The sequence below is a fragment of the Hydra vulgaris genome, chromosome 12 (genome assembly GCF_038396675.1).
Source record: "Hydra vulgaris chromosome 12, alternate assembly HydraT2T_AEP".
NCBI classification, from domain to species: domain Eukaryota; kingdom Metazoa; phylum Cnidaria; class Hydrozoa; order Anthoathecata; family Hydridae; genus Hydra; species Hydra vulgaris.
In genome coordinates this window covers 30,363,466-30,389,875 of record NC_088931.1, presented here as the reverse complement: position 1 = coordinate 30,389,875, position 26,410 = coordinate 30,363,466, and the positions used below count along the sequence as shown (strand labels likewise).

General features: G+C 28.2%; 1 protein-coding gene across 2 annotated transcripts; it reads left to right on the top strand.

The window, feature by feature from the left end:
- Positions 1 to 375: 375 nt before the first annotated feature.
- Positions 376 to 25,146, top strand: LOC100201589 (UDP-N-acetylglucosamine--peptide N-acetylglucosaminyltransferase 110 kDa subunit). Of its 2 annotated transcripts, none has more exons than XM_065812884.1 (13): positions 376 to 796; positions 3,974 to 4,142; positions 4,471 to 4,714; positions 4,815 to 4,883; positions 5,021 to 5,137; positions 16,253 to 16,422; positions 16,534 to 16,780; positions 17,176 to 17,276; positions 17,773 to 18,208; positions 21,649 to 21,807; positions 23,285 to 23,500; positions 23,578 to 24,410; positions 24,706 to 25,146. In XM_065812884.1, the coding sequence occupies exons 1-13, from the start codon at positions 763 to 765 to the stop codon at positions 24,863 to 24,865; spliced, it is 2,955 nt and encodes a 984-aa protein (XP_065668956.1). In that variant the 5' UTR covers positions 376 to 762; the 3' UTR covers positions 24,866 to 25,146. The 2 variants fall into 2 exon arrangements, with proteins under 2 accessions (XP_065668956.1, XP_065668957.1); XM_065812885.1 differs by lacking the exon at positions 17,176 to 17,276 and adding an exon at positions 17,330 to 17,430 and having other exon boundaries at positions 380 to 796.
- Positions 25,147 to 26,410: the final 1,264 nt, after the last annotated feature.

Here is a 26,410-nt window from a genome sequence, read left to right as displayed (position 1 = left end):
AATTTTTGTGTGCATTTTTCAGATTCAAGATTTACGGACATTTAGTAGACCCCTGATGAAAATCATCCTGTAGCCGACAACAAAACTGATCGTACTTATAATTATTACCACTTGAGTGAATTTCAAGTATTTTTTCAAAATCTCATTTAAAATCTTTAAAAAATTGTTTTTTATTAGTGTATTCTAAACTTTGAATATAAAATTTAAAAAGTAGGGATTTAACTACTTATTTTTATGTCTTAAAACCTATGAATAAAAGTATAACAGTTAAGTTAAAAAAGATTGTATTTAAATTCTTCTAACTACTTAAACACAAAAGGCATGAGGTACGTTTATCGATTTGCCAAATAAGCTTTACGTCATAATTCTTTGTTTAAACATTCCCAATTTTAACAATTTAGAAAAAATATATTAATCAAATATTTTTTATGCAACATCTTTAATATTATTATAAAATTAAAATAAAATAAAATAAAAACACATAAAAATACATATTGCTCAGATGTGAAAAGAATTAAAGAGTAAAAATAAAGTTTCTTTATTATAAAAGTATACCAAAAGCAAAAGATTAAAAACTAGATTCTCCTAAGTATGGTGTAAAGATCAATTTTAAAGCAGTCGAATCGAAATATATGGAATCGAAATAAAGAATTAAGTACTGGATGGTTATTGAGAGCTTAGTTGTATTCTGTCTCGTGTTAGCTTACAAAACTATGAGAGTTTTAAAATATTAATATTTGACAAATATTCTACATAAGGAAGATGGTTATGGGGTCACCAAATTCAGAACATACTGGTGAGGCTAATTTTTTTAGGGCTTTATAAAATCACGTGTTTTGATGTTGTTGCTTTAAATTTACTTAAATTATTACTTAGATTTCATATAGGCATTGATTATTTTTATAAATTTCCTCCTCTTTCTTTAATATAGCATTAGCTGTACTGAAAAAAAGATAGTAAGAACAGCCACCTGCTCCACGTTCATTTTTGCATAAAAAATTTAAATTGGATGAATATCTTAATAGTTTTAAGTCATTGTTTTCAAAGTTCAAGCGCTTTCAAATGATAATTCCAATTATTTACCACAATTAAACAATTATTAAAGTTTTAATATTTTGTTTATTTGTTTAATAACAAAGGCTTTTTTAAAATATTTTAACCAAAAAATTTATTAACAAATAAATTAGCATTTTACAGCTTTCAACACAGTAATTTGAAATCTGGTAAAAAAAGGTGTATCTTTGAGTTTATTATTATTATAATTAATGTATTTATTTCAAGCAGTTTGTGCATTTTAAATAGACACAGATACAAATAGATACAATTAAATATAGAATAAAATATAGATAGTCCTACTATTCTGTTAATCGAATTAATAGTAATATTTCTTTGTTAAAAATTTGGAAGAAGGGAGCCTTAGTTCCAAAAACATCTGAGTGAGAAGGCAGTACTTATCATATCCAAAAACATAATGTAACAAAATTCCATAGGGAAGCATTGTATAAGCATATGCAATTTGATAGAAATAGCTTAACACCTGTAAAGTAAAGGCTTGAACACCTTTAAAAAACCCTTATTCATATATTTCTTTTATATTCCAGTTTCCAACATGCTACATAATTGTGGAAATAAAAGTTATGCACACATACATTTACAGTGCTTTCAAAAAAACTTGAAACATTGTTGCTAAAAGCTTATTTAAAGTATCGCAAAATAAAAACTTAAAAATATATTATTCTATTTTTGCATATATTTGCAAGGAAGATTTTTGTTAAACAAATCTTGCATATCTTGGATGTCATACTAAAACATGGTATTCAAAACCGTTATCAAAGATAATAAATATAACATTTGTTGTAAAAATTTAAGTAGAAATAAAAGTTTAGCACAGCTAAACTTTTATTTCTACTTAAATTTTTAAAAAAAAAGGCTAAAGTCTCTTATTAGTGTTTTGGATTTTTTCAAATTAGTATTAGTTTCATGTTTAAGGAAAACAATTAGTCTGACCATTGCTCTTAGATTTCTTTTAAACCAGCAGTACCTACAATAAAGTTATATGCAAAATTTGAGCTCCTAACTTCAAATAGTTGAAAAGTCATGAAAAAAAGTCTAAAATATTTTTGAATTTTAATTAAAAAATGTTCTTGTTCCTAATCATATCTGCTATTATGGATTTTATAGTGTCGCATTTTCCTGAATATATATTGGAATCCAAACATGTAAAGGAAATAAACCGTTTTTAAATATTTGATTATTTTTTGTTTTTAAAATAATCAATGAAAACTTTTGATAATTTTTAACTTTTACATTAAAAGTGCTCATATTATTTTGCAGGTAATCTTTGTGAGTATATGTCGGATACAGTGAGTTTTTGATGTAGTAATGGCAAGTCAAGTTTGTTGTACCAGGTGAAATGCTTTGTCCTCAATGCAAGTATAAGTTAACACCAAGTGAAGAATCAAAAGAGGACAAGACTGAGATAAAATTACAAGTTGAGATTGAAAATGATTTAGAAAAATACGTTGTCGGAGTCAACAAAATCATTATTCAACAATATTTTGTGGTTTAAAATTGTCTTTTTAAAAATTTTATTCTGTCAAATTCTATAACAAACCTGTTTTTTGAAAAGAAAAGAAAGTTAAAGCAAGTTTAAAATATCTACTAAAAAACTTGCAACTGTTCACTGAGACCAATATTACTGAACTACATAACATTCCTTAAGAAGATCCAAACCAAAATGGAGATGCAAACCAAAGTTTTAAATAAAAGGTGGCAACTTCAGATTTTGACAATGATTCCAAAATTATGTTATAAAAATAGCAATATAGCTTTCAAAAACAAAACTCAAAAGGTAACATTTTTTTGCAGCAAAAAAGACAATATACCTTGATATAAAAAGTATTGAATCAGCCAGTATATTTTAGACTTTGTAAAACCTTTTACTGTGATTATAAATATTAAAAGCAAGCCTCTTTTAAAAAAGACTGTTAGTATTAGACAAAAATACATTGTTAGACACAAATTTGTGTCTAACTTCAGCAACTTGAAGTTAGACACAAATTTTGTCTAACTTCAAAGAGCTCTAGAGCAGTATATAAGATAAAGTACATAAAATTGGTTTTCTGCTTAAATGGTGCATTCTTGCTGGTTAAAAAAAAACATTCTGTTTGTGTGTAAAGTACGCCAATATTTGAAACAAATGTTGAGTACTGTAGTCTTAAAAAGTCCTACCATGATAAAATTGTGGTTTAAAATGGCATATGTTTATTTTGCTCTGTCTTTTATATTAAGATTAATATAAAAGCATTTCTTCTTTAATGTAATACAATCTTTTAAACTGAACCAAAGTTAGGCAACTTCAAGGATTAGTTCAAGTGCAGCCCATGGTAATAGAATAGAAAATTTGTCTTTTCATTTAATGCTGTTTTCGATAGTGTTCTCAATAGAATAGGTTTTAATAATAGCTATTAGTTTTAATAACTTTTTAAACAAAATATTAAAAGTTCTAAATGAAATAGACAGTTAAGTGCCAAACCAGCCTATACAACAAAATTGAAAATAACGGGTTTAAATTAAAAAATGATTTATATAGTATTTATTTGCAAACATCAATATATTATAATGTTATACTTATTATTTTTTTTAATGCACTGGACGGCGATTACTTTTAGTTGGGTGTAGTTGCCTTTATTAAAAACATTTAAACTTTGCGTCCAATTATTTTATTTTAACATATTAGTTGTGTATGTTGGTTTACATAGGTACATTGGTATATTAAGGTATAAGTTTGTGTGATATTATTGTTTATCTATGGGAAGAAAAGTCTGTGCAATTTAGTTTAATTTCAGTATTAATGCTTCTAACTACAGCTTAAATTTAGTTAATTTATAATAATATTATATAATTGTTAAAATTTTGTTAGTATATGTTAATGATTTTCATTTTGAAAGATTTTTAATGATACCTTATTTAGTGCAAGTATCAACATTGGCCCTTGCTGAAGCTGCTCATAGAGAATATCAAGCTGGTAATTATGACCGAGCAGAAAAACTTTGCATGCAATGGTGGAGACGTGAAACAGACAGCACTGGATGTTTATTATTGTTGTCATCTATACATTTCCAGTGCAGAAGGCTGGATCAGTAAGTCATCCATCAATTTTAATGATTATTTTCTCTTTAAATTTTTTTTTTAGTTATGTTAATGAAATATTGTCATAGGTCTTTTTGTCATAATTCCCCTAACATGTTTTATATAACATAAAATTGTTTAATAAAGTGAAAATGTAACTTAGTTGTTTAGTTTGTAAATTTGTTGATCAGACTGTGAATAACATTTAAATTTATTAGATTAAAAAGAAAAATGTATTAAAGCTAGTTATAGTAAAAATGAGCTTTGAATTATTTAAAAAATTTTTTTTTTTTTTTTTTAAATTTGAAATAAATGTGTAATAAGATAACTATACTTTAGATCTGCACAGTTTAGTTCTCTTGCAATCAAACAGAATCCTATGTTAGCTGAAGCTTACTCAAATCTTGGAAATGTTCTTAAAGAGAAAGGCCAGCTTAAAGATGCTCTTGCAAATTATAGGCACGCAGTGAAATTAAAACCTGATTTTATTGATGGGTATATAAACTTAGCAGCTGCACTTGTTGCAGCTGGCGATTTAGAAGGGGCTGTTCAAGCTTATGCTACGGCTCTGAACTATAATCCAGTATGTTGGATTATAAATTTTTTTATCAACAATTATATTATTATAACCAGTAAGTTTAGCAGTTTCATGACAGTAAATAAATTATTTTTTATTTCTATAGGATCTTTACTGTGTGAGAAGCGACCTTGGTAACTTATTAAAAGCTTTAGGGCGTCTTGAAGAAGCCAAGGTTAGTTTTCCCAAGGTTTTAATTGTAAATGATTTTTGATTGTAAATATTTAAACATTACAGCTTTGCAATGTTGTTTTCATTATGTTATTGTTTTATTAATTATATCACATATGAAATTATATAATTACATTTTAGGCATGCTATTTAAAAGCTATCGAAACGCAACCAAATTTTGCTGTTGCATGGAGTAATTTAGGCTGTGTTTTTAATGCTCAAAGTGAAATATGGCTTGCTATTCATCATTTTGAAAAAGTAAAAAGTTTAATGTTTTATTTAATTAACTTTAAATTTTAGTTTTGTAAAATTTTATATGTTGAAGTTTTAATTACACATATATAAATGAGACTAGGAACTTTCCATAAAGTGCATACGCATGTATGGGAAGAGGTTTAACAATGTACAAATGTGTACAAAAGGATTGGGGTGTTAAAGACAGGCAATATGTCCATGTCTCTTGTTCTCTATTTCTCCTAAAACCTGATTATTATTTTTTTAGCAAAAGCATTGAATTCACAAGTTTAAAAAATAAATATTATTTTATGTAACAGATGTATGTTAAATTAACTAAAAGTTTTTTGTTTTATATGTATTGCAAGCTTTCCCAAGAAGCGCATGCGGTCGCACGCCTTGTTTGTCCATGCTTAAAGTAATTTTTATAGACAGCTGGACCATGTTTTTATTTAATAAGTGTTTTAAGAATTTGTGGCAAAAAAAGCTATAAAAAACAGCAATACTTGAAGAAAAGAACTGAAGACTAAGCAAAATAGAAAATCTAAATAAAATAAGCTAAAAAAATTGCATATTAAAAAAAGAAAATTGTTGTCAAAAAAATAATATATGAAAATATTTTACTCTTTTTCTTTCCTTAACTTTGGGGCGTTTGTTATTTTCCTTTACCAAAGTTGATATAAGTCAAGGAAAAAAAGTAAATAAAAATATAACAAAATTTTTTTTTTTTTATATACAATTTTTTCGGGACTTTTTTCAGTCAGTGTATTAAGGAAACATGGACAATTTTTAAATTTGTTTTTCAAATGTCTTTTCTAAACTTTACTGTTTTTATCAATGTACAAGAAAGCAAGAAAACCAATTGATATTTGTAAAAAATAAAAATTTTAACAAGTTTTTTATGAGAAAAAAAATTTAACGATGCTCCAATTCTTGTGGGCTAGTGGATTGATAATTTACTGAACTTTTTTAACAAAATTTTTAGAAGCCTATTTAAAACTTTTTTTTAAGTTTTTAAATACATTTTTTTTAAACAGAGCAATCGTTATGTTCATTATCTCTAGTAATTTGTTTGAAATTGATTGAAATTTCGTTGGAAATTGGGCATTAAAAAGAAACAATTTCAGACATGCATCAAATGTGGTAAATACATTTATTAAAGAAGCTATGTTATTCTTTTATTTAACTTTTTCCATCAATACAAAATTTATTATTCAAATAATATTTTTTACAAATAGATAATTTATTTTCTAATTTTCCTGTTATATAAGTATTGAGAAAAAACGTCAAATATAGCAGAAACATTTTTTAAAGCAAAAAGACGTAAAAACATAAGAAAAAAAAATAACAAAATTTCTTATAGTATTTCTTATAGTACATAGCAAATTAGTTTATTAATTAAATGGACTGATAAAACCGTGAATTAATTGCTTATCAAAACTTTCAATTGTTGTTAAATCTTTATATAAGATAATATTTTTTTCAATGACTCTAAAAAAAAGAATACAAAATATGTATAAAAATTTTATATAAAAAAAAAAAATTAAATTTTTTTATTTATTAAATTTCTAGTTTATTTAATTTAACTTAATACTTTTTTTTTTAATATTTTAGGGTAGTTTTTTTTTTCCTTAGTAGATTAGTTCAGCTTTTTTCTGTGAATTATTGAAACGCCTTATAAGTTAAAAGATGCTTTTACTTTATATTTGGACAAACAAGGTATGCGACCACATGCGCTTCCCAGGAAGGCTTGTTTTGAAAACTTTATGCGTTGGGAATAAGGAGCGGTTAAATTTTTAATAAATAATACATATAGGGTTCATTGAAAGTATATAGATGCTTACAAGGCGGAGGGGTTCTAAACCAGTGGTTTCTCTGCATATGTGTATTATCAATTCTCCCTAAAGGGCTTATTTGCAAAAAGATGTATATCTGATCATAAAAGGAAAGGTTTTTTTAATATCACAAAACAAATGTTGAAAAAAAAATTGTAGTGCATATTCCTTATAACATAATCATGTAAGGTAACAAAATGAGCTTTTGAAGCATTAGCTTATTCAAGAGAAATGAAGGTGTTAGTAATAGTATTTCAGCTATTTTTTATGCTGTTTACACTTACTATGATCAATTGGTTAATGCTAGTGTAACAAAGTTTTGCAAGAATGCAAAATTTAGACCAATTGTCTGTAATAACTGCTAAACTGTATCAACTAATACTAAGCTATCTAATTTTCTTTGATTATTTCTTGATTAAAACTGTTTGTTTTTGAGTGATTATTTGCTATTTTAATGTGAGTGTAATTTTTTTAAATGTAGTTTTAGCATGGTTTTTTTTTCCCTCAACGTCTTTGCTACCAACAAGTCTGCAAGCAACCACTATTAGAGTTGGAAGTTACTGGAAGAGAAAAGATTTATAGAAAATTTATAGAAAAAATTTATAGAGCAAGATAACGATTGACAGACAACTTTAAAGGTTGCAAGTTATATGAATCAGGAAAGCAAGATGAAGGAAGCGAATCCCAGAGAACTGATGTTCGAGGAAAAAAGCTAGACGAATAAAAAGTTTTGGAGCACTTAGGAACAGTCACTGAAAAATGATGAGACTTAATTGAATGATGAGTAACAATGGATTTTAGTTGACGGCACAAGAGATGCTAGCTCATTAGAGCAGTGCCCATTATTGTATTTGTAGAAAAGAGAAAGAGAAGCAACATTATGACAATGTGATAATGGTTGGAGGTTGGATGCAAGAGCAGGTCCTCCAACTATGTTTACAATGCATTTTGCATCTTGTCTAAAAGAGAAGGGTATCATTGGAAAATCCACCCAAATATGGCAACAGCATTTCATACAAGACAGATTTGAGATTTATAGAGATAGAGAATAGAATCCGGAGTAAGTGTCGATCACGATAAAGGTATGCAACCTTTGCAAATGCAAATTTTACAATGGATTTGATATATGCTTTCAAAGAAACGAGAGATCGGAAGTAAGAGTTAATCCTTAAAGATGAAGGGTAATGACTCATTAAGTACATTACCGTTCATAAATATAGGAAGATCTAAATTATTGTGGTAACGATTGGCTGAAAAAAATTAGGTTTTATCTGAATTAAAGTTCACCAGCCACTGTGAACCCCATTCTGTAGCAGAAGTGAGATCGTTTTCAAGCTCAAATGCCCCCTCCAAGCAATCAGAGAGTGTTGGCTTAATAGTATAATAAATGATAGTATCATCAGCGAATAATGCCATCTTAGATGTAAGAATATCTGGAAGATCGTAAATGTAAATTAAAAAGAGTATAGGATAGAACCTTGAGTAACCCCTAAAATTACGGGATATGAAGAAGAGTGCTGTCCATTTAGAACAACTTTAATACTACGATTGGAAAGAAAGGATTCAATAATCTTAAAAATGTTACCTAATACACCATAAGAAGAAAGCTTGTGGATAAGACCAGCATTCACTAATGCACGATAAAACCTACTAATGTTAGCAAATCAGCTGTAGAACAAGAAGATCGAAATCCATATTGATGATCAAAAAGTAAGTTATTAGATTCAAGATAAGAGATTAAGTGTTTGTTAATTAAAGATTCCAAAACCTTGCTTATGATAGGAAGAAGACTAATGGGACGGTAATTAGATGAGTCAGATCATTCTCTAAAATTATTGAAAATAGGGATAACAGATGCTGCTTTCTAGCATGTCGGAAAATAAGACTCCGATAAGCACTTGTTAAATAGTTTTCAAAGTATAGGTGATAGCTCCGGAGAACACTACTGGAAAGACTACAACAGGTATATTGTCCAGACCACAAGCTGTAGAAGAGTCTAAGCAGGAAATCACTTTAGATACAGAAGCTGGAGTGATACGAATGTCAAGCAATGGATCAACATAATATAGCCGACAGGCTATATGAAGTAGAATGCAACTATTGGAATCAAGAGATGATATTTATGAAAAGTTCTTAGCAAATAATTCCAGGCCTTGTTTTAAAGCGTTGCGCGTAAAGTGATATACGTGCGCCTTTACGTAAAAGCAATTTTACGTAAACGATAAGCAATTTCAGTTAACTTTTTATCATTTTTTAACTTTTAAATTGTTCTATAAGCCGTAAAATAAAAGAAGTAACTAAATTTAAAAAAAAATCACATAAACTTTTAAATGATGTTTATGTAAAAATATTTGTTACAAAAGTTTGAAAGACAATTATGTTAGATATAAGCGCTATTTACAAAATCAAAATTACTCAAATAAAATTGAAAATTTATTTTGATTTTGTTTTTATTTCATTGTAATGATTGACTTTTTCGCTTAAAAAATGCTAATACATTAAGCTTGAAGCAAAGATCTTAATAACATAATTTAATTCTGATGAAAAGTATACTATTTAATTTAAAACTAATTTAGTAAAAATATTTAATTTTATTCTGATAAAAAATATATAATTTAATTTTGATTTTAAAAATATATTTAAGTTTAAGTTAGAGCTTGGATTTAACTTCACTGTCAAATTTATTTAAAAATATTACTAAATATTATTTGTTCTTATAAAAAAATTAGCTCATTTTTATTGCATTGTTTTTTTCAGTTTTTCTTTCTTTTTTACTCAAAATTAAATTTTAAATAATTGGCTGCATCAAAAATTTAAACTTTTTTTTTTATAATGCAAGTTATAATCCGAGCAATTATTTTTTAATAAACCATATCAGGGCTTGAATTAAGCGTATCGTGAATCACAATTGCTTTTTACACCTTCGCAATTAGTTTTTTCTTAAAAAAAATATTTTAGTGATTTTTTTTTAATTTTGTTTATTTACTTTTTTTCTAATTTAGCATTTTTTATATTGGCAATGCTAAAAAGTAATGTTTTTGTCATAAAGTACGTCATGCTAAATTTATCTTTTGAATAGAAGCATAATCATTTGCTCTTTTGCGTGGAGATTTTCATTCAAAGTAAAGCACTTTTGAATTTAAATTACTTTAAATCTCTGTGTGGAAACCAATAAAATTTTAAAATTTTGTTAAAGCAAAAAGTTGAAAAGGGAAAAGAAAAAGTTTTTTCTTCATTCTTTTTTTTTAACAAAACAGCCTGGTTTTCATCTTTTAAAATGTTGCGCCATATTAACTTATTAATAATAATTTAAATTTTTATTTTATCCTCAATTTTATATTATTAATTTTACTATTTTAAGTATATTGAAATATATAATTTCGTTTTTATTTAAAAAATTTTCTATTAGTTAATCAATGCTAATAGAAACCATCAACCTTTTTGCTTTAATGACCTTGAACCTTTGCTTTAATGACCTTGAACCTGAAGTTATATTTAGTTTGATTTACTGAATGGATAAGGTACTTCACAGTAAATTTACTTATAAACTAAATCAAAACAAATCAGTTAAGTTACTACAGTAGCTTACAGTTACTCAAATATTAATTTATCAATTATATAATAATTTACTTAATATACTCAAAGACTCGCAAAAGTTAGCCTTACAAATGTTTCTATTTATATCTTTTATGTTGTTAACACATACTATAAGCTTCTAACTAAAATTTGTTTTAACATAAGTTGTCAAATAGAATATGAAAAACGCGACACCATTTTTTAATATTTTCGTTTTATTTAAAGTGATATCAAGATTAAACATTTTCTATAAATACGCAAGTTTTATGAATTTTATTTAAAAAGAAATCTATTTGAACAAAAGAATTTTAATCTTTTAAAATTCTCCTATTCAAATAATTTTGCGATTGAAATTTGAAATTGAAAAAAAAAATTAGAAAATTTCAAAAGAATTTAAAGAAATAAGGGAGAATGAGAAAGAAAGTTTTTTATTTTCGTAAATCGTAAATTTCATAAATGTTTTAAATAGTTAATTATATTTTGTTTCTTGAAAATAGTTTTAAAAGTAGAAACATTCTATTCCTAACATTTAACCAGTGGTTGCAAAAGTTAAAATAAAAATTAAATTATAAAAAATTAAAATTAATAAAGTATTTTACTTCTTTTCAAAAAAATAATTTTCTAAAAAAATAATTTAAGCATATTCTTATACTTAATAAAATTTGATTTGTTAAACCAAATTTTTTTGTTTTACTTTTTATTGGAAAGCAATTTGCATAATAAAATTAAATGAAAACATCAAATAAAAACCATTTGAATGAAAAACTTAATTATACTTAAATTTTTAATGGTACGCTAGATCAAGAAACAATAAATTATAAAAAACGTGATATCTAATCTTTTTTTTGCTTTGATCTTACTTGTTTGGTCTATAAATTATACACTTGTATGGTCTATAGGCATGTTTTTGCACAAATATGAAATTTTATGGTGATAATGTTTTAATTTATTAATTAGTAGTGTTTTTTTAAGGAAAATTTACCATCATTAAATTAAAATTTACTGGTTAATTTTGAATCAATTTTTACCGGAAAATTCACATCATTATTAATTAGAACAATTTTATTTATTTGCTTTGTTTTATTTTAAAAACATTTTATGTTATTAAGGTTATAAACTGCACAAAAAACATCACGAAGTTGTTTTACTTTAACACAAGCTCTTATTATTTTTAAAATGACTTTGCAGTTTTTGTTGTTGTTGTTTTATAACTTTTTACAATAACAATTAAATACTCTTTAAAAATAACATGTGTTATATTGTAAGCATGAATGTATTAAGTAGTTTTTTATGACTAATTAAAGTGGTTTAAATATTGTAATGTTTGCTTTTTACTCTTTTTTACTTTTACTTTTTTTATCATGTTAAGTAAAAACAATTACTAAAAGAAATATCTTAATAGTATTAAATACGTTACCTGCTCATTACACTATAACTGCAACTTAAACTTTAAATTACAACTTAGCTGTAAATTATAACAGTAATTTACGCTATTTTAAACTCTGCCAAACGAGAAAATTATAAGATAATATTTAAATATGAGGGACATGTTTAAAAAATAACAATTATGTACAAGATACAATATTATAATAACACACCCCCTCCCCTACCCCTTCCCCATTATCGCAAAGATACACGAGATATGAGAAGGGGAGCAAAAAAAATTTTTTTTTGCGATGAGATTTTTTTGTGTTAATTCGAGCCCTGCATATATACCCTGTGTTAATTCGAGCCCTGGTATATTTTAATAAATGTTGTTTTGAAAAATAATTTATGCTTTTACAACAAAATTTTTAATAAGATAATAAAATTTTAATAAATAAAGTAAATAAATTAGGGTAATTTTTATTTGTTACTTGCTAATTTTTTTTTAATAAAAAATCATTTGCAGTTGCTAAGCCTCAATTAGAAATTTAAGAAATAATCATTTAAAAATTCAAAGATTTAACATTTTAATTCATTTATGTAAATGTCAAGCAAAGAAAGAAATTTGTTAATATTAAACATTTTTTTAAATGCAATATTAAATTTAATTATTTAATATTAAAAAAAAAGACAAATGAAAACATTCCCTCATAGTAATAATAAAAAAGAAGTTAAGTAACATTTAACTTGTATTGCGGTAATTAATATTATTGCAGTAACTTAAAAAAGTTAATGTTTTTAAAAAGTAAAGATAATTTTATGACGTCAAATTCACATTAGGCTATTGCATAAAGCATTTTTTATTTAAAACAAGGCCTGCAATTCAGCTTTGTGTTTAGGTGAGGTAACAAAATCTGAAGTTTTAGAGAGATCAAACTGTGATCAGAAGCACCTAAATGAGAAACTGAGCACTGACTAGGATCAGAAACAAGATGAGTAGAGAAGGTAAATGATTCTGGTTGTCTGGAAAATAAGTTAAAAAGTTTAAAACTATTTGAGTTAAAGATTGAGACAGACAAAAGTTGTTGGCCTTAATGCCTGCAGAGTCACTGACACTTGAGCCAAGCCTGTGTGATGAGCATTAAAGTCACCAACAACAACGATGTTGGCTGATGGATAAAGATAATGGGCTTGGTCAATTTGATCAGAAATAACATCAAAAAGAGTTTTAGTCTTGAGATGAAGGAGAGCCATATAGAACAAAGAGAAAGATGATAGAGTGAAGTGGTGCTAAACAAAAGCACATGAAAGAATAGTTGATCTTTTTTTGTGTTTTACAGTTGTTGGTTCTTTAGTCATTTTTAAATTTGTTAAAGAACTTAAATCAAAGCATAGACAGTATTCAGTACACTAATTAATAGTAATGAGGCAGTTGTCCAAGCAACTCATTACTATTAATAAACCCTAAGCCGTAACAAAGGGCTCAAAAATATTGGCCTTAGCAATGCACACCAAAAGTATGAACAGGTACATCATCCATGCGCAACATGGCACTATTAGTACTCTGATATTTTACAGCTGTTGATGGAATCAGCCTCTCTGAGAGCTACCACAGAGTTCAGGAAACCTGACTACCAGCTGGCCTCAGAACCATAAAACCGAGTTTTTGAGCTGTACCCTCATTAGTAGATAATAAAATGAGTTGCCTAGTCATAGAAACAGAGACACAAGCAAAACCCATGCATTGACTCAAGAAGATCCAGCATTCAACATCCTAAACTGGAAACAACATATAAATACATCTGCGCCAGATTAATAGATAAAGAAGGGGTGCAAGGCTGGTCAACAGATAGAATCTTTTTACCTTCTAAGTCTTTGCCTAGGAGGCCTTCTACAAGACAGTAGCTGGGTGCATATAACATCTGCCCAAGATGAGTACTTTTATTGAGACCCCATCTCTACCCTTTACTCAACCAAAAGCCCATAGGCAGGAGATGTTTTAAGTTTAAGTTGGCTTATCCTAGCCTTTGCCTAAAAAAATCTATCCTACAAGACTGAAGGACATCAAGCAGGTTGTACTGGGTTACATGTTACCAGTTGCAGGATAACCTGACCTGATATTTATAGAATTGTAACTTTTATAAAATTGTTTATATTCATATGTTTATTGACATTTTTATATATATATGTTTTATATATGTGTTATATATTTATGCTATATATACAGTATTGGACAAAACATTTGCAACCAACATCGAACAATGCTAAAAAGTGCTCCTAATTTTAAACTGTCTTAAAAACGAAACAAACTATACTACCACAGCAAACAGTTCAGGAGTCTGGAGTCATGCATGACATGAGCAATCAGCTGACAGGTGACAGCACACAGGCAGAATTTCGTTGACAAGTGCAATTTTGCAGCAGACAAAACAAGTGCAACTTTTTTGGTTTGTTTCATTTTCCTTAAGTCTGGTCCGTGTCAACGAAACATAATTTTTTTAATAATTAAAGGAAGTTTCCAGAAGCTTCCAGAAGTTTCCAGAAGAAGCACCTGGAAGCATCCAGAAATATCCAGAAACATTCAGAAGCATCCAGATACATCCAGAAGCTTCCAGAAGCATCGAAAAGAAGCATCTAGAAATTTTCCAGAACAGGTTCACACAGGTTCATTTTACTATATAAGAGACATGTAAATGGACATGTAATTCAGTCAGTATATGGAAGTCAATCAGTCAGTATTATCAAGACAGTTTATCGAAGTGAGTTTTATCAAAGTGTTTTATCGAAGAACATCAATAAAAGAAGTGAAATACAACAAGTGTTTCATTACATTAATACAGTCCACATCCAACCAAGACGTTGTGTTCCACAGAGCATTATTGTATCATCACAAGGTAAATGTAACACGGTAAGCCTTGAGAAGCGTGATTATTTATATTTTATTATTTTTATGACTTCAAGTGCAAAAATGGCTCCCGACAGTCTTGGATTGGAACTAAGAAAATTATTGGCGCTTACGTAAGTGGAATGTCACAAAAAAGTATTTGTGATAAATATCGCGTGAAAAAATGGACCGTATCAAGACTATGTTCCAAATATCGTTCTACGGGGAAGTTGGCAGCAGATAACAAAGGTGGAAGACCGCGTTCCACCACTTCTAGAGAGGATTCTATGATCGTCAGATTCGTCAAGAAGGATCCCTGGATATCATCATTCGAGATACAAAAGCAATTAGACCTGCCTGTGTCGGACCGAACAATCAGACTACGTGCTGTTGAAGCTGGATTGTTTTCTCGACACCCTGCCAAAAAACCGCTGATTTCACTAAAAAACCAGAAGAAAAGACTCCTGCTTGCTACAGCTCATATTGACTGGAATGTGCAGAAATGGCAAACTGTCCTGTTCAGTGATGAATCGAAGTTCAACATCATTGGGAGCGATGGGATTTGCCGTGTACGTTGACTGGCCGGAAAACGCCTCGATTTGCGTTACTGCCATAAGACCGTGAAGCATGGTGGAGGCAATGTAATGGTCTGGGGGTGTTTTTCTGCTAACGGTCTAGGTCCAATACATCGAAACGATGGAATAATGGACCGTTTCATGTATAAAAATATCATGAAAGATGTTGTTACCTCATGCTGAATGGAATATGCCAATAAAATGGGTTTTTCAGCAAGACAACGATCCGAAACACACTGCAAAAGTAGTCAAGCAGTGGTTTCAAGACAACCACCTATCGGTGATGGATTGGCCGCCTCAATCTCCGGATCTCAACCCTATCGAGAACCTGTGGGAGATCATCAACCGCAGAATTAATCGTGAAGGTGTTCGTAATAAGGATCAACTGTTTAAACAAATTCAAAAGGCCTGGGCAGCGATTCCATAAAGTTTCATTGATCACCTGATCGAATCTATGCCCCGAAGATTCAAGGCTGTGATCGACAACAAAGGATTCGCCACGAAATATTGATAGCGAAATACAGCTTGGTCAACATTTTGTCGAGTTGCACTTGTTTTTTCCAGAAGAAAATCAACTTTTTTTTAATACTTTTGATTAATTTAATTAATTTTCGTGTACAAATAATGAATTTTGTGATGAATAAAACTTGAAGAACTTTGTCTCTAAACAGTTACATAGTTATTTCTCTAAGTTGAAAAAATGCAGCACTTTTATATAAAGAAACTAAATTAGCATTATTTGGTTGCACTCGTTTTGTCCGATACTGTATATGTTTATAAATATATATATATATTTATATATATATATATATATATATATATATATATGTTTATTTTTTAAAGTTTTTATATTTTTATGCGTATTGGCATTTATAAAATTGTAACAAAATTTTAATTTTTTTAGGCTGTGCAAATTGATCCTAACTTTCTTGATGCATACATAAATTTAGGAAATGTACTAAAAGAAGCTCGCATATTTGATCGCGCTGTAACTGCTTACCTAAGGGCTTTAACAATTAACCCAAATCATGCAATAGTTCATGGAAATCTTGCTTGTGTCTATTATGAGCAAGGGTGATTTTTTTTACTATCATTTGTATTGTTTTGGTTTCTTTGAAAATGGAATAGTTGTAAATGTTTTTTTGGTTTTAGTTTTATGTTTACTTATTTTTTCCCAATAAATAGGTTAATTGATTTAGCAGTTGATACTTATAAAAGAGCAATTGAGTTGCAACCAAATTTCCCTGATGCTTATTGTAATTTGGCCAATGCTTTAAAAGAACAAGGTAAAGTTGAAGATGCTGAGGACTGCTATGATACTGCCTTACAACTTTGTCCAACACATGCAGATTCACTTAACAATCTTGCAAACATCAAAAGAGAACAAGGGCTAATAGAAGACTCTATTCGGTTATACTGCAAAGCTCTTGAGGTATTCCCTTTGTTATTATCGTTTTCAAAAAAGGTAATATTTTTTTTATGTTTTAGTTTGGAAAAGATTATTAAATCTTAATTTGAGTTGCTTGAATTTTTAAATACTGCAATGTTTTGTAGTATATTTTACTATGTTTTTTGTATATTTGATTTGATATCAGTATAATTTCATTCAGATCTTTAAACTTTGGATTTAAAAAAAAAAACTTAACTGTAACTTTTTATAAATACTGTTGCCCTATTGTATAAGTGTCATGTGGTATATAGTTACCTATGTACAAAATGGAATTTCAGAGTTTTGTGTAAATATTGTTAGAATCCATTCTTACTTTATGCTGTACAGCATTTATATTCTATGGCAATGGTATTAGCTTAAATGAAAATCATTTGTAGGTCTTTCCCGAATTTGCTGCGGCACACTCGAATTTAGCAAGTATATTGCAACAGCAAGGGAAACTGCATGAGGCATTGATACATTACAAGGAGGCTATAAGGTATTTAGTCCTAATTTCTTAAAATAAGTTCACTACTCCTCCTCTCTCTTCAGGCATATCCTGACTTTGCCGTGGCCTACTCCAATTTAGCCTGTGTACTACAAGAGCAAGGTCGTCTTCAAGAAGCCATAATCTATTACAAGGAGGCTGTGAGGTATCACTTTATTAGCTTGAAGTGCAGATCTCATTTGAAAAATTTCCTATAATAAAAATACTATTTAAGACATCAAAACATGTTATTATTTTTGTTAATAACATGTCCAATCCAATATTTAGTATTTTAAATGCTTGTCTTATATCACATTTAATTTTAAAAAAAAGTTTTAAAGTCCTAATCATAAAATTTTTTTTTTATCAAATTGTTGTTTTGATGAGTCATCTTTTATTTATCCTATTAGGTTTTTAAAGTTTCTGACATTGACATTTTTTTTTTATGTTTTTTGTTTTTAAATTATTATTTAATAAAATTACAAAATCAGTTTTATTTATTTTATAGAATTCATCCGACATTCGCAGATGCTTACTCGAACATGGGTAATGCATTAAAAGAAATGCAAGATGTTGAAGGAGCTATTCAATGCTATTCAAGGGCGATCCAAATTAACCCTGCTTTTGCAGATGCTCATAGTAATCTTGCATCTGTTTATAAAGATTCTGGAAATATTGCTGAGGCAATACAGTCTTATAAAACTGCATTAAAGTTAAAACCTGATTTTCCTGATGCATATTGTAACTTAGCACATTGCTTGCAGATTATTTGTGATTGGAGTGGTTATGACAACAGAATGAAAAAGTTGTTGGCTATTGTTGATGAACAACTTGGAAAAAATCGATTACCTTCAGTACACCCTCACCATACTATGCTTTATCCCCTTTCTCCAATTCAGAGGAAAGCAATTGCAAATAGACATGGTAATCTATGTATTGATAAGGTTAGATATTTTTTCCTCCTAATATTTTTTGCTTAAGATCTTAATTGTAATTTATAAGTATGATTTTCAAAATCAACTTTTTTTCAGATTATTGTTTTGATTTATATTCAATACATATCTATGTATATATTAATGATATTTACTCAATACATAAATATATATTAGTGATGTAATGACTGTACATTTGTGGCCAATGTCGTTGGACAAAAAAAGCTGATACTGATTTATTACCTGATTATTAAAATATTGATCACATCATCACTGGTAACATGTATCCTTGCACTATTTCCTTATTCAGTAGGCTGGCGAGATTTAAATGTGTTTCTCTAGTTAGGGTTATGAACGCCAGTTTCTCTTGACTCTACTCATAGATTTTTGCATGCGTGTTCTTGGTAGTGGCTATCTCTTTCTACTCTTTCTACTATTACTACTCTTTCTATCTCTTACTACTATTTTCTAATGAGGGTACAGCTTTAAAACTCAATTTAGTGAATTCCATCAACAGCTGTAAAATATCAAGGTGCCGTGCATGCTGTTGATATCTCTGTTGGTGCATTGTTGAGGCTGCATATGGAGATCTATGTTACATCTTTAAGTTTATTAGCAGCAAGGCTATGTAATAGTACAGTTTATTGTCTAGGGTGCCATGCACTATCTATGATTGAGTCAAGTTCTCCAATGATTTAAAACATGTAGTACCAAAGAATACTAGGCAAAAAAGCCATTATTACTACCAATTTTTTCTGTCTATTACAAATATTCATGATCTATAAAGTTATTTTCATCTGTTGAATTTTACTTGCAAAGTTCATCAGAGCTACTTGCTCTTTGTAAATAAATGTTTTATATTTTGATATATGTGTTAATTGCTATTTTTCTTTTGATTTCCAATGACTTCAACAGTCATATACTTGGCCGAGGTATATTTGTTTGTATCAATTTCCCATTTATCGCTAAATCATGTATTAATCCACTAACTTTTTTGATGTGCTTTTGTTTATCATGTTCTCTTCGCTCAATCACTTTTCTTTTCGCTTTTTATTTTTCTCCTCAAGACAGCTTTTTAATATTATTTCTGCTCAAAGTAACAAAGTTCATCTTTTGATTCTTATAACCACATTCTTCTTGATGTCTCAGAGAAACTTATGAATTCATTATCAGATATCTAAATCACTTTAGATTCATTTGCTCAAGTTATTTCTCCTTTTAAACTCTTTTTTAGTTTTTGTCTGGGCAACATTTCTATCCTAATCTTACAATAGTATTCTAATACACTAGAATTTTCTTTAATACTCTTTAAAATATTTAACAAATGTTTAACTGAATCATGTTTTCCTTAATTAAACTATTTAACAAGTGCTTAACTGAGTCATGTTTTCCTTAGTTAAACTATTTAACAAGTGCTTAACTGAATCATATTTTCCTTATGTTTTAATATCTTAAAATTCTAGAGATTTCTTTTACTCTTCAAACTATTGCCCAAATCTCTTTTTCGGAACAAACTTCTAATATTTTGTTTTAAGTCTAATTTTTTTTCTAATTTAAAATTAATTTCTGTCTTCTGACAGAAATTTTAAATTAGAAAAAATTAATTCAAGTCTAACTTCCTCTCTGACAATCAGATTTTAGCCTTCATTCTACTGCTCATTTGTATACTTTTATAAAAAAATGTTCTGCTTTAGATATGAGCACTAAAATAGCTCTGTTTACTGAAGGAACAACTATATGTTCCAGTCTTGAAAAATATCAATATTTTGTGTTGGTTAGAAAAATGATCATAACTGATCTCTTTTGTAAGACTATTGTGCTCTATTAATCATATTAATCATAAGTAAGTCTATCAATTAATTTAATCAATTAATTTAGAAAAATAAAGATTTAACTGAAAGTCTCAATTAGTATTTAAAAAGACAAACTTCTCAATTTTAGGCAATTTTTATTTTTGTCTTATTTTGAAATAACTCTCAGATATTCAAAACAAATTTCAGATATACAGAAGTATCAGATATTCAAAACAAATGTCTTGAAATAAGACATTTTTTTGAAATAAGAAATTTTAAATAAGATATCTTGAAATAAGTCTTTTTAAACACGAGTTAAATAGGAAGAAATAAGTTCAGACAATTGTAACTGTCATGAATTTTGCAGTTTTTAATCATGCAAAACCATTAAAGCCCTGCATTCACTAATTTAGTGATGTAAAGTTTATTTTTATTTAAACAACAATGCTTGAGCAAAATTTGGAAAAAATTAAAAATATTTCTTAATAAAATACTGAAATAGCGGTATTAAGCCAATGTCCAGTACTTTGGTACTTGAAAAAAGCTAAAATAAATTTTAGTATTCTGGTTTTGGTAATACTGGTATTAGATGTATTACGACACAGTTAGTTATTCAAAAGTTGATATCATATAGAATATATAGTAATAAAAATATAAGATTTAAATTCAAACCATCATGTACATAAATAATACAGTCATCTACTTAGCCAATAATTTTTCTGTTTATTACTTGTGACTTAAATATTGATAGCAAGCGTTTTGATTTTAACTATTAAACTTAGGACTTAACTTAAACATAAGAAAAAGAAATGTATGTTGATTAAACTGACTTGCAAAAAGAAAACAAATAAAGTTTTATATGTAAATGAACTATCATAACCTTTGTGCTTCTTGCAAATATAAATAGGTAACATCACATTTAAGACCTTTTATAGGATAAAACTATAAATTAAAATGCTTGTAAAATTATAATTCTAAAATGACTTTTTGTTTCCAAAAAGCTCCAAAAACTTAAATTATTCACTTTGTGTTAATCATGTAATGGTAGGATGATAGTACATGCTCTAGAAAAGATAGAAATTTCTACCTTAGAGTAGGTAATAGTAAGTTACAATTCATTATTTTTAATGTTTAAATTAAATAGCAGTACTTTACTCTAAATAAATGCTAAATTTCTACCAGAAATAAAAATCAACTTGTATGTCTTCTTAAAAATAATAAAGAAAAGCATATTACTTTGTTGTAACTTAAGTCTTTAATAAATTTACATTAGAGATCATAAAAATCAAAAAAGTTTTAAATTAGTTTACTGAAATAATAATAATCTGGACTCGTGTTTATACCAGTTCATTATAAGCTAAATTGATTTATCCTCTATAATTGTTAGTATATAATAATATAAATATAAGAATTAAAAGTTGAATTTATATTATAAATCATAGTTTTTGTCAAATCAAAATATTTTAATGGATTATGTGATAAAACTTGGAGTTTTACAAAAAGCAAGAATTTGAAGACTTATAATAGCTTTTTATTTTAAAAGATGTGAAAGCAATTAATCAATTACAATAATAATGTACTTAATGTATTATAATAATTTACTTAATGTATAATAATGTACTTAATAAGCTTTGTCCTCTAGAATTTTTTTTTTTTTAGGTTTCGTTACTTCATAAAAAACCATATTCTTATCCGAAAGATCTAAAATTAAGCAATGGCCGACTTCGAGTTGCATATGTAAGCAGTGATTTTTGCAACCACCCTACTTCTCATCTTATGCAAAGTGTCCCTGGTTTTCATAATCGATCTAATGTAGAGGTAGCTACTAATTTTTAATTTTTTAATGTCTTATGGCTACTGTTAACAACAAATTATCTATGACACCGATTTATGCAATCCATTGATTTATAAATTGCATTTTTTTAAATAATTTTTTATTATTATATTATAACATTTAATTGTTTGCAAAATCTTACTAAGCATTCAAAATTTGGTAAAAACTAAAGTATGGTGTACAGGCCTTGTTACGAGATTTCGCTGCGTAGCGAAAACGCGTAACGCATTTCTAAGTAACTCAACTCAGCAAATATATTTTGCATCGTCAGAAGTTATATTGCGTCACTAGCGTCTTCTCAAGTACCGCGTTGTAATTAAAGTTATTTTATTAACGCGTTAAAAATCATATCAACAGTTAGTTTTTTTCTCACTAGAACAAAAGTTACAAATAAAATCTAAGATCTTATTTAATAAATCATTTTTATTATTTTTTTCAAATATGAACTAAATTTTATTTTGAAAGAAATATTCTTTTCATGAAACGTAAAATAATGTTTGTTTATTTTCTTATGATTTTACTTATGGTTTTTGATTATTTTATTAACTGTTAATAAATTTTTTCTTATTTAGTTTGTAAACTCTTTTTAATAATGTTTTTAAACAATTAGTTTTTTTTGTGTTATTTATCAGTTACCGATAACATATTCGTGATCATAATTTATTTTCATAAATTAAACGAACGTCATTAAAACTTTACGTTATTGAATTAACAATAAACAAAATATCTTATTAATAAAATATTTACCTTAAAATAATTAAATCTTGCATTTTTTAAACTATTATGACAAAAAATAATTTTTACATTTAAAAGGAATTTATATATTTAATTTCTTAAGATAAAACTTAAAACACTTTATTTTTTTTAACTAATTTTTATCAACAATAAAAAAAATTATTAAACAAACTGTTTCTTTAACAAAAAATCTATTAGTTTACAATTGCGGTTAAACGCTTTTACTTACGACTTTATTTCTTCAGAATAAACGTCACATAAACGATATCAAAAGATAATTAAAAATATTCTAAAAGATATAAGATTTTGCGTAACGCAAAACTGCTGAACGCGTAGACAAATCGCCTTTTCGCAAGCAAAAAGCGAGCTGCGTAACGCTTCTTAACAAAGCCTGGGTGTATAACTATGGTCATGCTGTGATTAGTCAAGATCTAGTTTAATTTAGTAAAGGTTGGCTAACTTTTGTAAGGTTTTTGTACTACCAGGCTTTTGACTCTTTTCCACTGAGTTAAATTGTTCTTCACTTTTATTAAATTTTAAAAAGTGCATAAAAATCATTTTTGTATTGCTACAGCTTATGTATAAATACGCTTTATAAGAATTTGTGGAGTTAATAATATAATTTTAGAAATAGTTTGTGTTGTAATTTTAGAAATAGTTTGTGTTGTAATTTTAATTTTATATTAGTATTATATTTTTTAGCTTCATTTGCTTTACTTGTTTAAGGTTTTCTGTTATACTCTTACACCTGATGACAATACTAGTTTTCGTAAAAAGATTGAAAGTGAAAGTGAACATTTTGTAGACTTAACCCAGTATGTATGTCATGGAGATGCAGCTGATCGTATTAATAGTGATGGTATTCACATTCTTATTAATATGAATGGCTACACTAAAGGTGCACGAAATGAGATTTTTGCATTACGTCCAGCTCCTGTTCAGGTAAAGTTTATTTGTAGATATCTGTTTTTAAAATTTTTGATTTTATGGTTTAATTTTATTTATATTCATTGTAACAGCTTATGTGGTTAGGATATCCTGGTACAAGTGGTGCAACTTATATGGACTATATCATTACTGACCGCATTACATCACCTATGGCATACTCAGAACATTACTCAGAAAAGTTTGGCTATATGCCACACACTTTTTTCGTTGGTGATCATAAACAGATGTTTCCTCATCTAATTCGAGATGTAACACATGAAAAACGCAATGAGATTACATTAACACAAGTTAGTACAAACTTAGAACATTCTGTCACAACAAATCCTGCTGTTTCACAATATATAGACGAACGAATTGAAAGGCGTAAAGAAGAAGTTGCAGGAACCAAAGATAGTGGTGAGCGTGTTCCAGAGCAGATGCCACAAATGACTAGATCTACATATGGGCTTCCCGAAGATGCATTTGTTTACTGTAACTTTAATCAATTATATAAAATAGACCCTGCTACATTTGAATCATGGTGCAACATTTTAAAGCGTGTTCCAAATAGTGTCATGTGGCTATTACGTTTTCCTCAAGTTGGTGAAACCAATGTTAAGGCTCAAGCGGTAGCTAATGGTCTCAGTGAAGATAGGATTATATTTTCAAATGTAGCCCCGAAGGAGGAGCATGTGCGTCGAGGACAGTTAGGTGATGTGTGTTTAGATACGCCTCTTTGTAATGGTCACACAACAGGTATGGATGTGCTTTGGGCTGGATGCCCTATGGTGACGCTGCCATTAGAAACTCTTGCTTCCAGAGTAGCTTCATCACAACTGCATGCTTTGGGTGTAGAAGAACTCGTTGCAAAAAGTCGTAGCCATTACGAAGAAATAGCAGTTAAACTTGGAACAGACTCAGAATAGTAAGTTAATATACTCTATTTGTAAATAATAGGTTAAAACTTACTTCCTTTTAACTTAATCTAAGTTAAAATTACTATTTAGTACATTATTTAGTTTTATTTTTTAGTTAATTATTGTGTTGTTATTTAGTAATACGGCGTTATTATTAAATTGTATACTATTAATTTACATTTTTATTTAGAATTTATTTCTATTGAATTAAAATATTGCTCATTTAAGCTTATTTCAAAAACCAATATTATAATAACTCAATTTTGGTTTCTATGGTTTTATTAACTTTTTTTCTCATTATAGTTACAAAAAAATAAAGTTAAAAGTTTGGGATGGCCGTTTACTGTCACCGCTTTTTAATACTCAAAAATATACACAAAACCTCGAAAAACTATATTATAAAATGTGGAGGAGATATGAAAAAGGACTACCGGCAGACCATATCACTGACGTCCTTGATTAAAGTTTATATTTTAAAATTCAATACTTCCAAAGTTGACGGAATTATGGTGAAAGTCTTGTGTTAATAGTGTTGACGATTTTCATTCCTGAAGTTCACTACGTGAATATGGATTATCTTCCACCAACATTTTAACATTATTTTGTATCCCGTATATGTATTTATAAATTTAATGAAGGTTACTATGTAGATAAGTTATTCCTTGTTTTTTTAACAAGAAATTTCTTGAATTATGCTAGTTCAATGGAACAGAAATATATTTAAAGTGACACATCTACCATAAATATTGTTTTTCTATTGATTTCACTGTTGTCTTAGCTGACAGTGGTTGTTTATTAGTTCAGAAAATCTCTATTGGGATTATTTCTTATAAAATTGTGATTTTTTTTTTCCATAAAAAGTAATTTTAAAATATTTTAAGCCTAGAGTTCACGTTAAAAAAGTTGTAAACGTTATTGTTTTCATCTATCTGTAAATAAAAAGTGCAAAATGGCTATATAATACATTTTAACTTTAATGTTAATTTTATACTAATATTTATTTATGAACACTTTGTTTATTAATAGCTTCTTTTTCTAAATAAATTTAAGAAAACCTTAGTAAATATTCGTGCAGCCTCCAATATTAAAAATTCCTAAACCTTGTGTGTTATGACAGAGAAAAACATTTCTGCAAGAGCTACATTTATGAGAAGAGAAATACATCTATCGTGACAGGGTGTTAGTGCGTGAGCATTTTCAAACAAAATGTAAAATCTTGAACCTAAGGTGGTTCCTATATAATCAAAAAAAGTTGCTTTTTATTCATTAAGCATTAATTTTCTCAAAAGTAAGTACAGAATGTGTAAAAAAATATATATTTTCGAACTCCAAAAATATATTGATGATCCACATATAGGCCTATAATAGTCAAAATAACCTCTAAAAATAGAGTTTACTAGAAACCTAATACTCATGAGTAAAAGCTTATTTTACTTACAAACTTGGTATACTTGTGCGTGCTACCTGTATGGGATCGTCCATAAAGTACGTACGCTCGGAGAGGAAGAGGGGATCTGCAAATGGCGCATATGAGATGGGGGGGGGGAAGTAGTTCAATTGTAAAAGTATGGAGACACTAAATTTAAAAAGATATCATAAAATGTTGGGTTGATAGGTTAAAAGTGTAGGTACTTCTAAGGAGGTATAGGGTACTCGAAATGCGGAAAGGGGCTAGGCGTGATAAAACCTTACGTACTTTCTTTACGGACGACTTTAATCTAGTGCGTGAGTTTATTTTATTAAAAGACTTTGTTTCTACTAAAAGTTATGCTTCAAAACAACTGTATTTCCGATATTAGTTCCCTAACCACGGCTTACAAATAATAAATTTATTTGAAAAAAGCTCAGTAGCTAGCGATACCCCAGTGAAAAATAAAACCGCGTCCCACATGGGTAACGCGTGGGTTCCGTGTGGGATTGATGGGATTTACGTGGGACGGATTTTCCCATGTGGTATCCGTATGGAAATTTGTCACCTTAAACCCATGTGGGTAATCCCACATGGGTT

Excerpts from the sequence above, each read along its gene's own strand:
- LOC100201589 (XM_065812884.1), top strand. The coding sequence starts at position 763 with ATGGTTATGGGGTCACCAAATTCAGAACATACTG. Across the intron at positions 16,781-17,175 it reads TATACTGCAAAGCTCTTGAG|GTCTTTCCCGAATTTGCTGC; the intron begins GTATTCCCTTTG and ends AATCATTTGTAG. Across the intron at positions 18,209-21,648 it reads GTAATCTATGTATTGATAAG|GTTTCGTTACTTCATAAAAA; the intron begins GTTAGATATTTT and ends TTTTTTTTTTAG.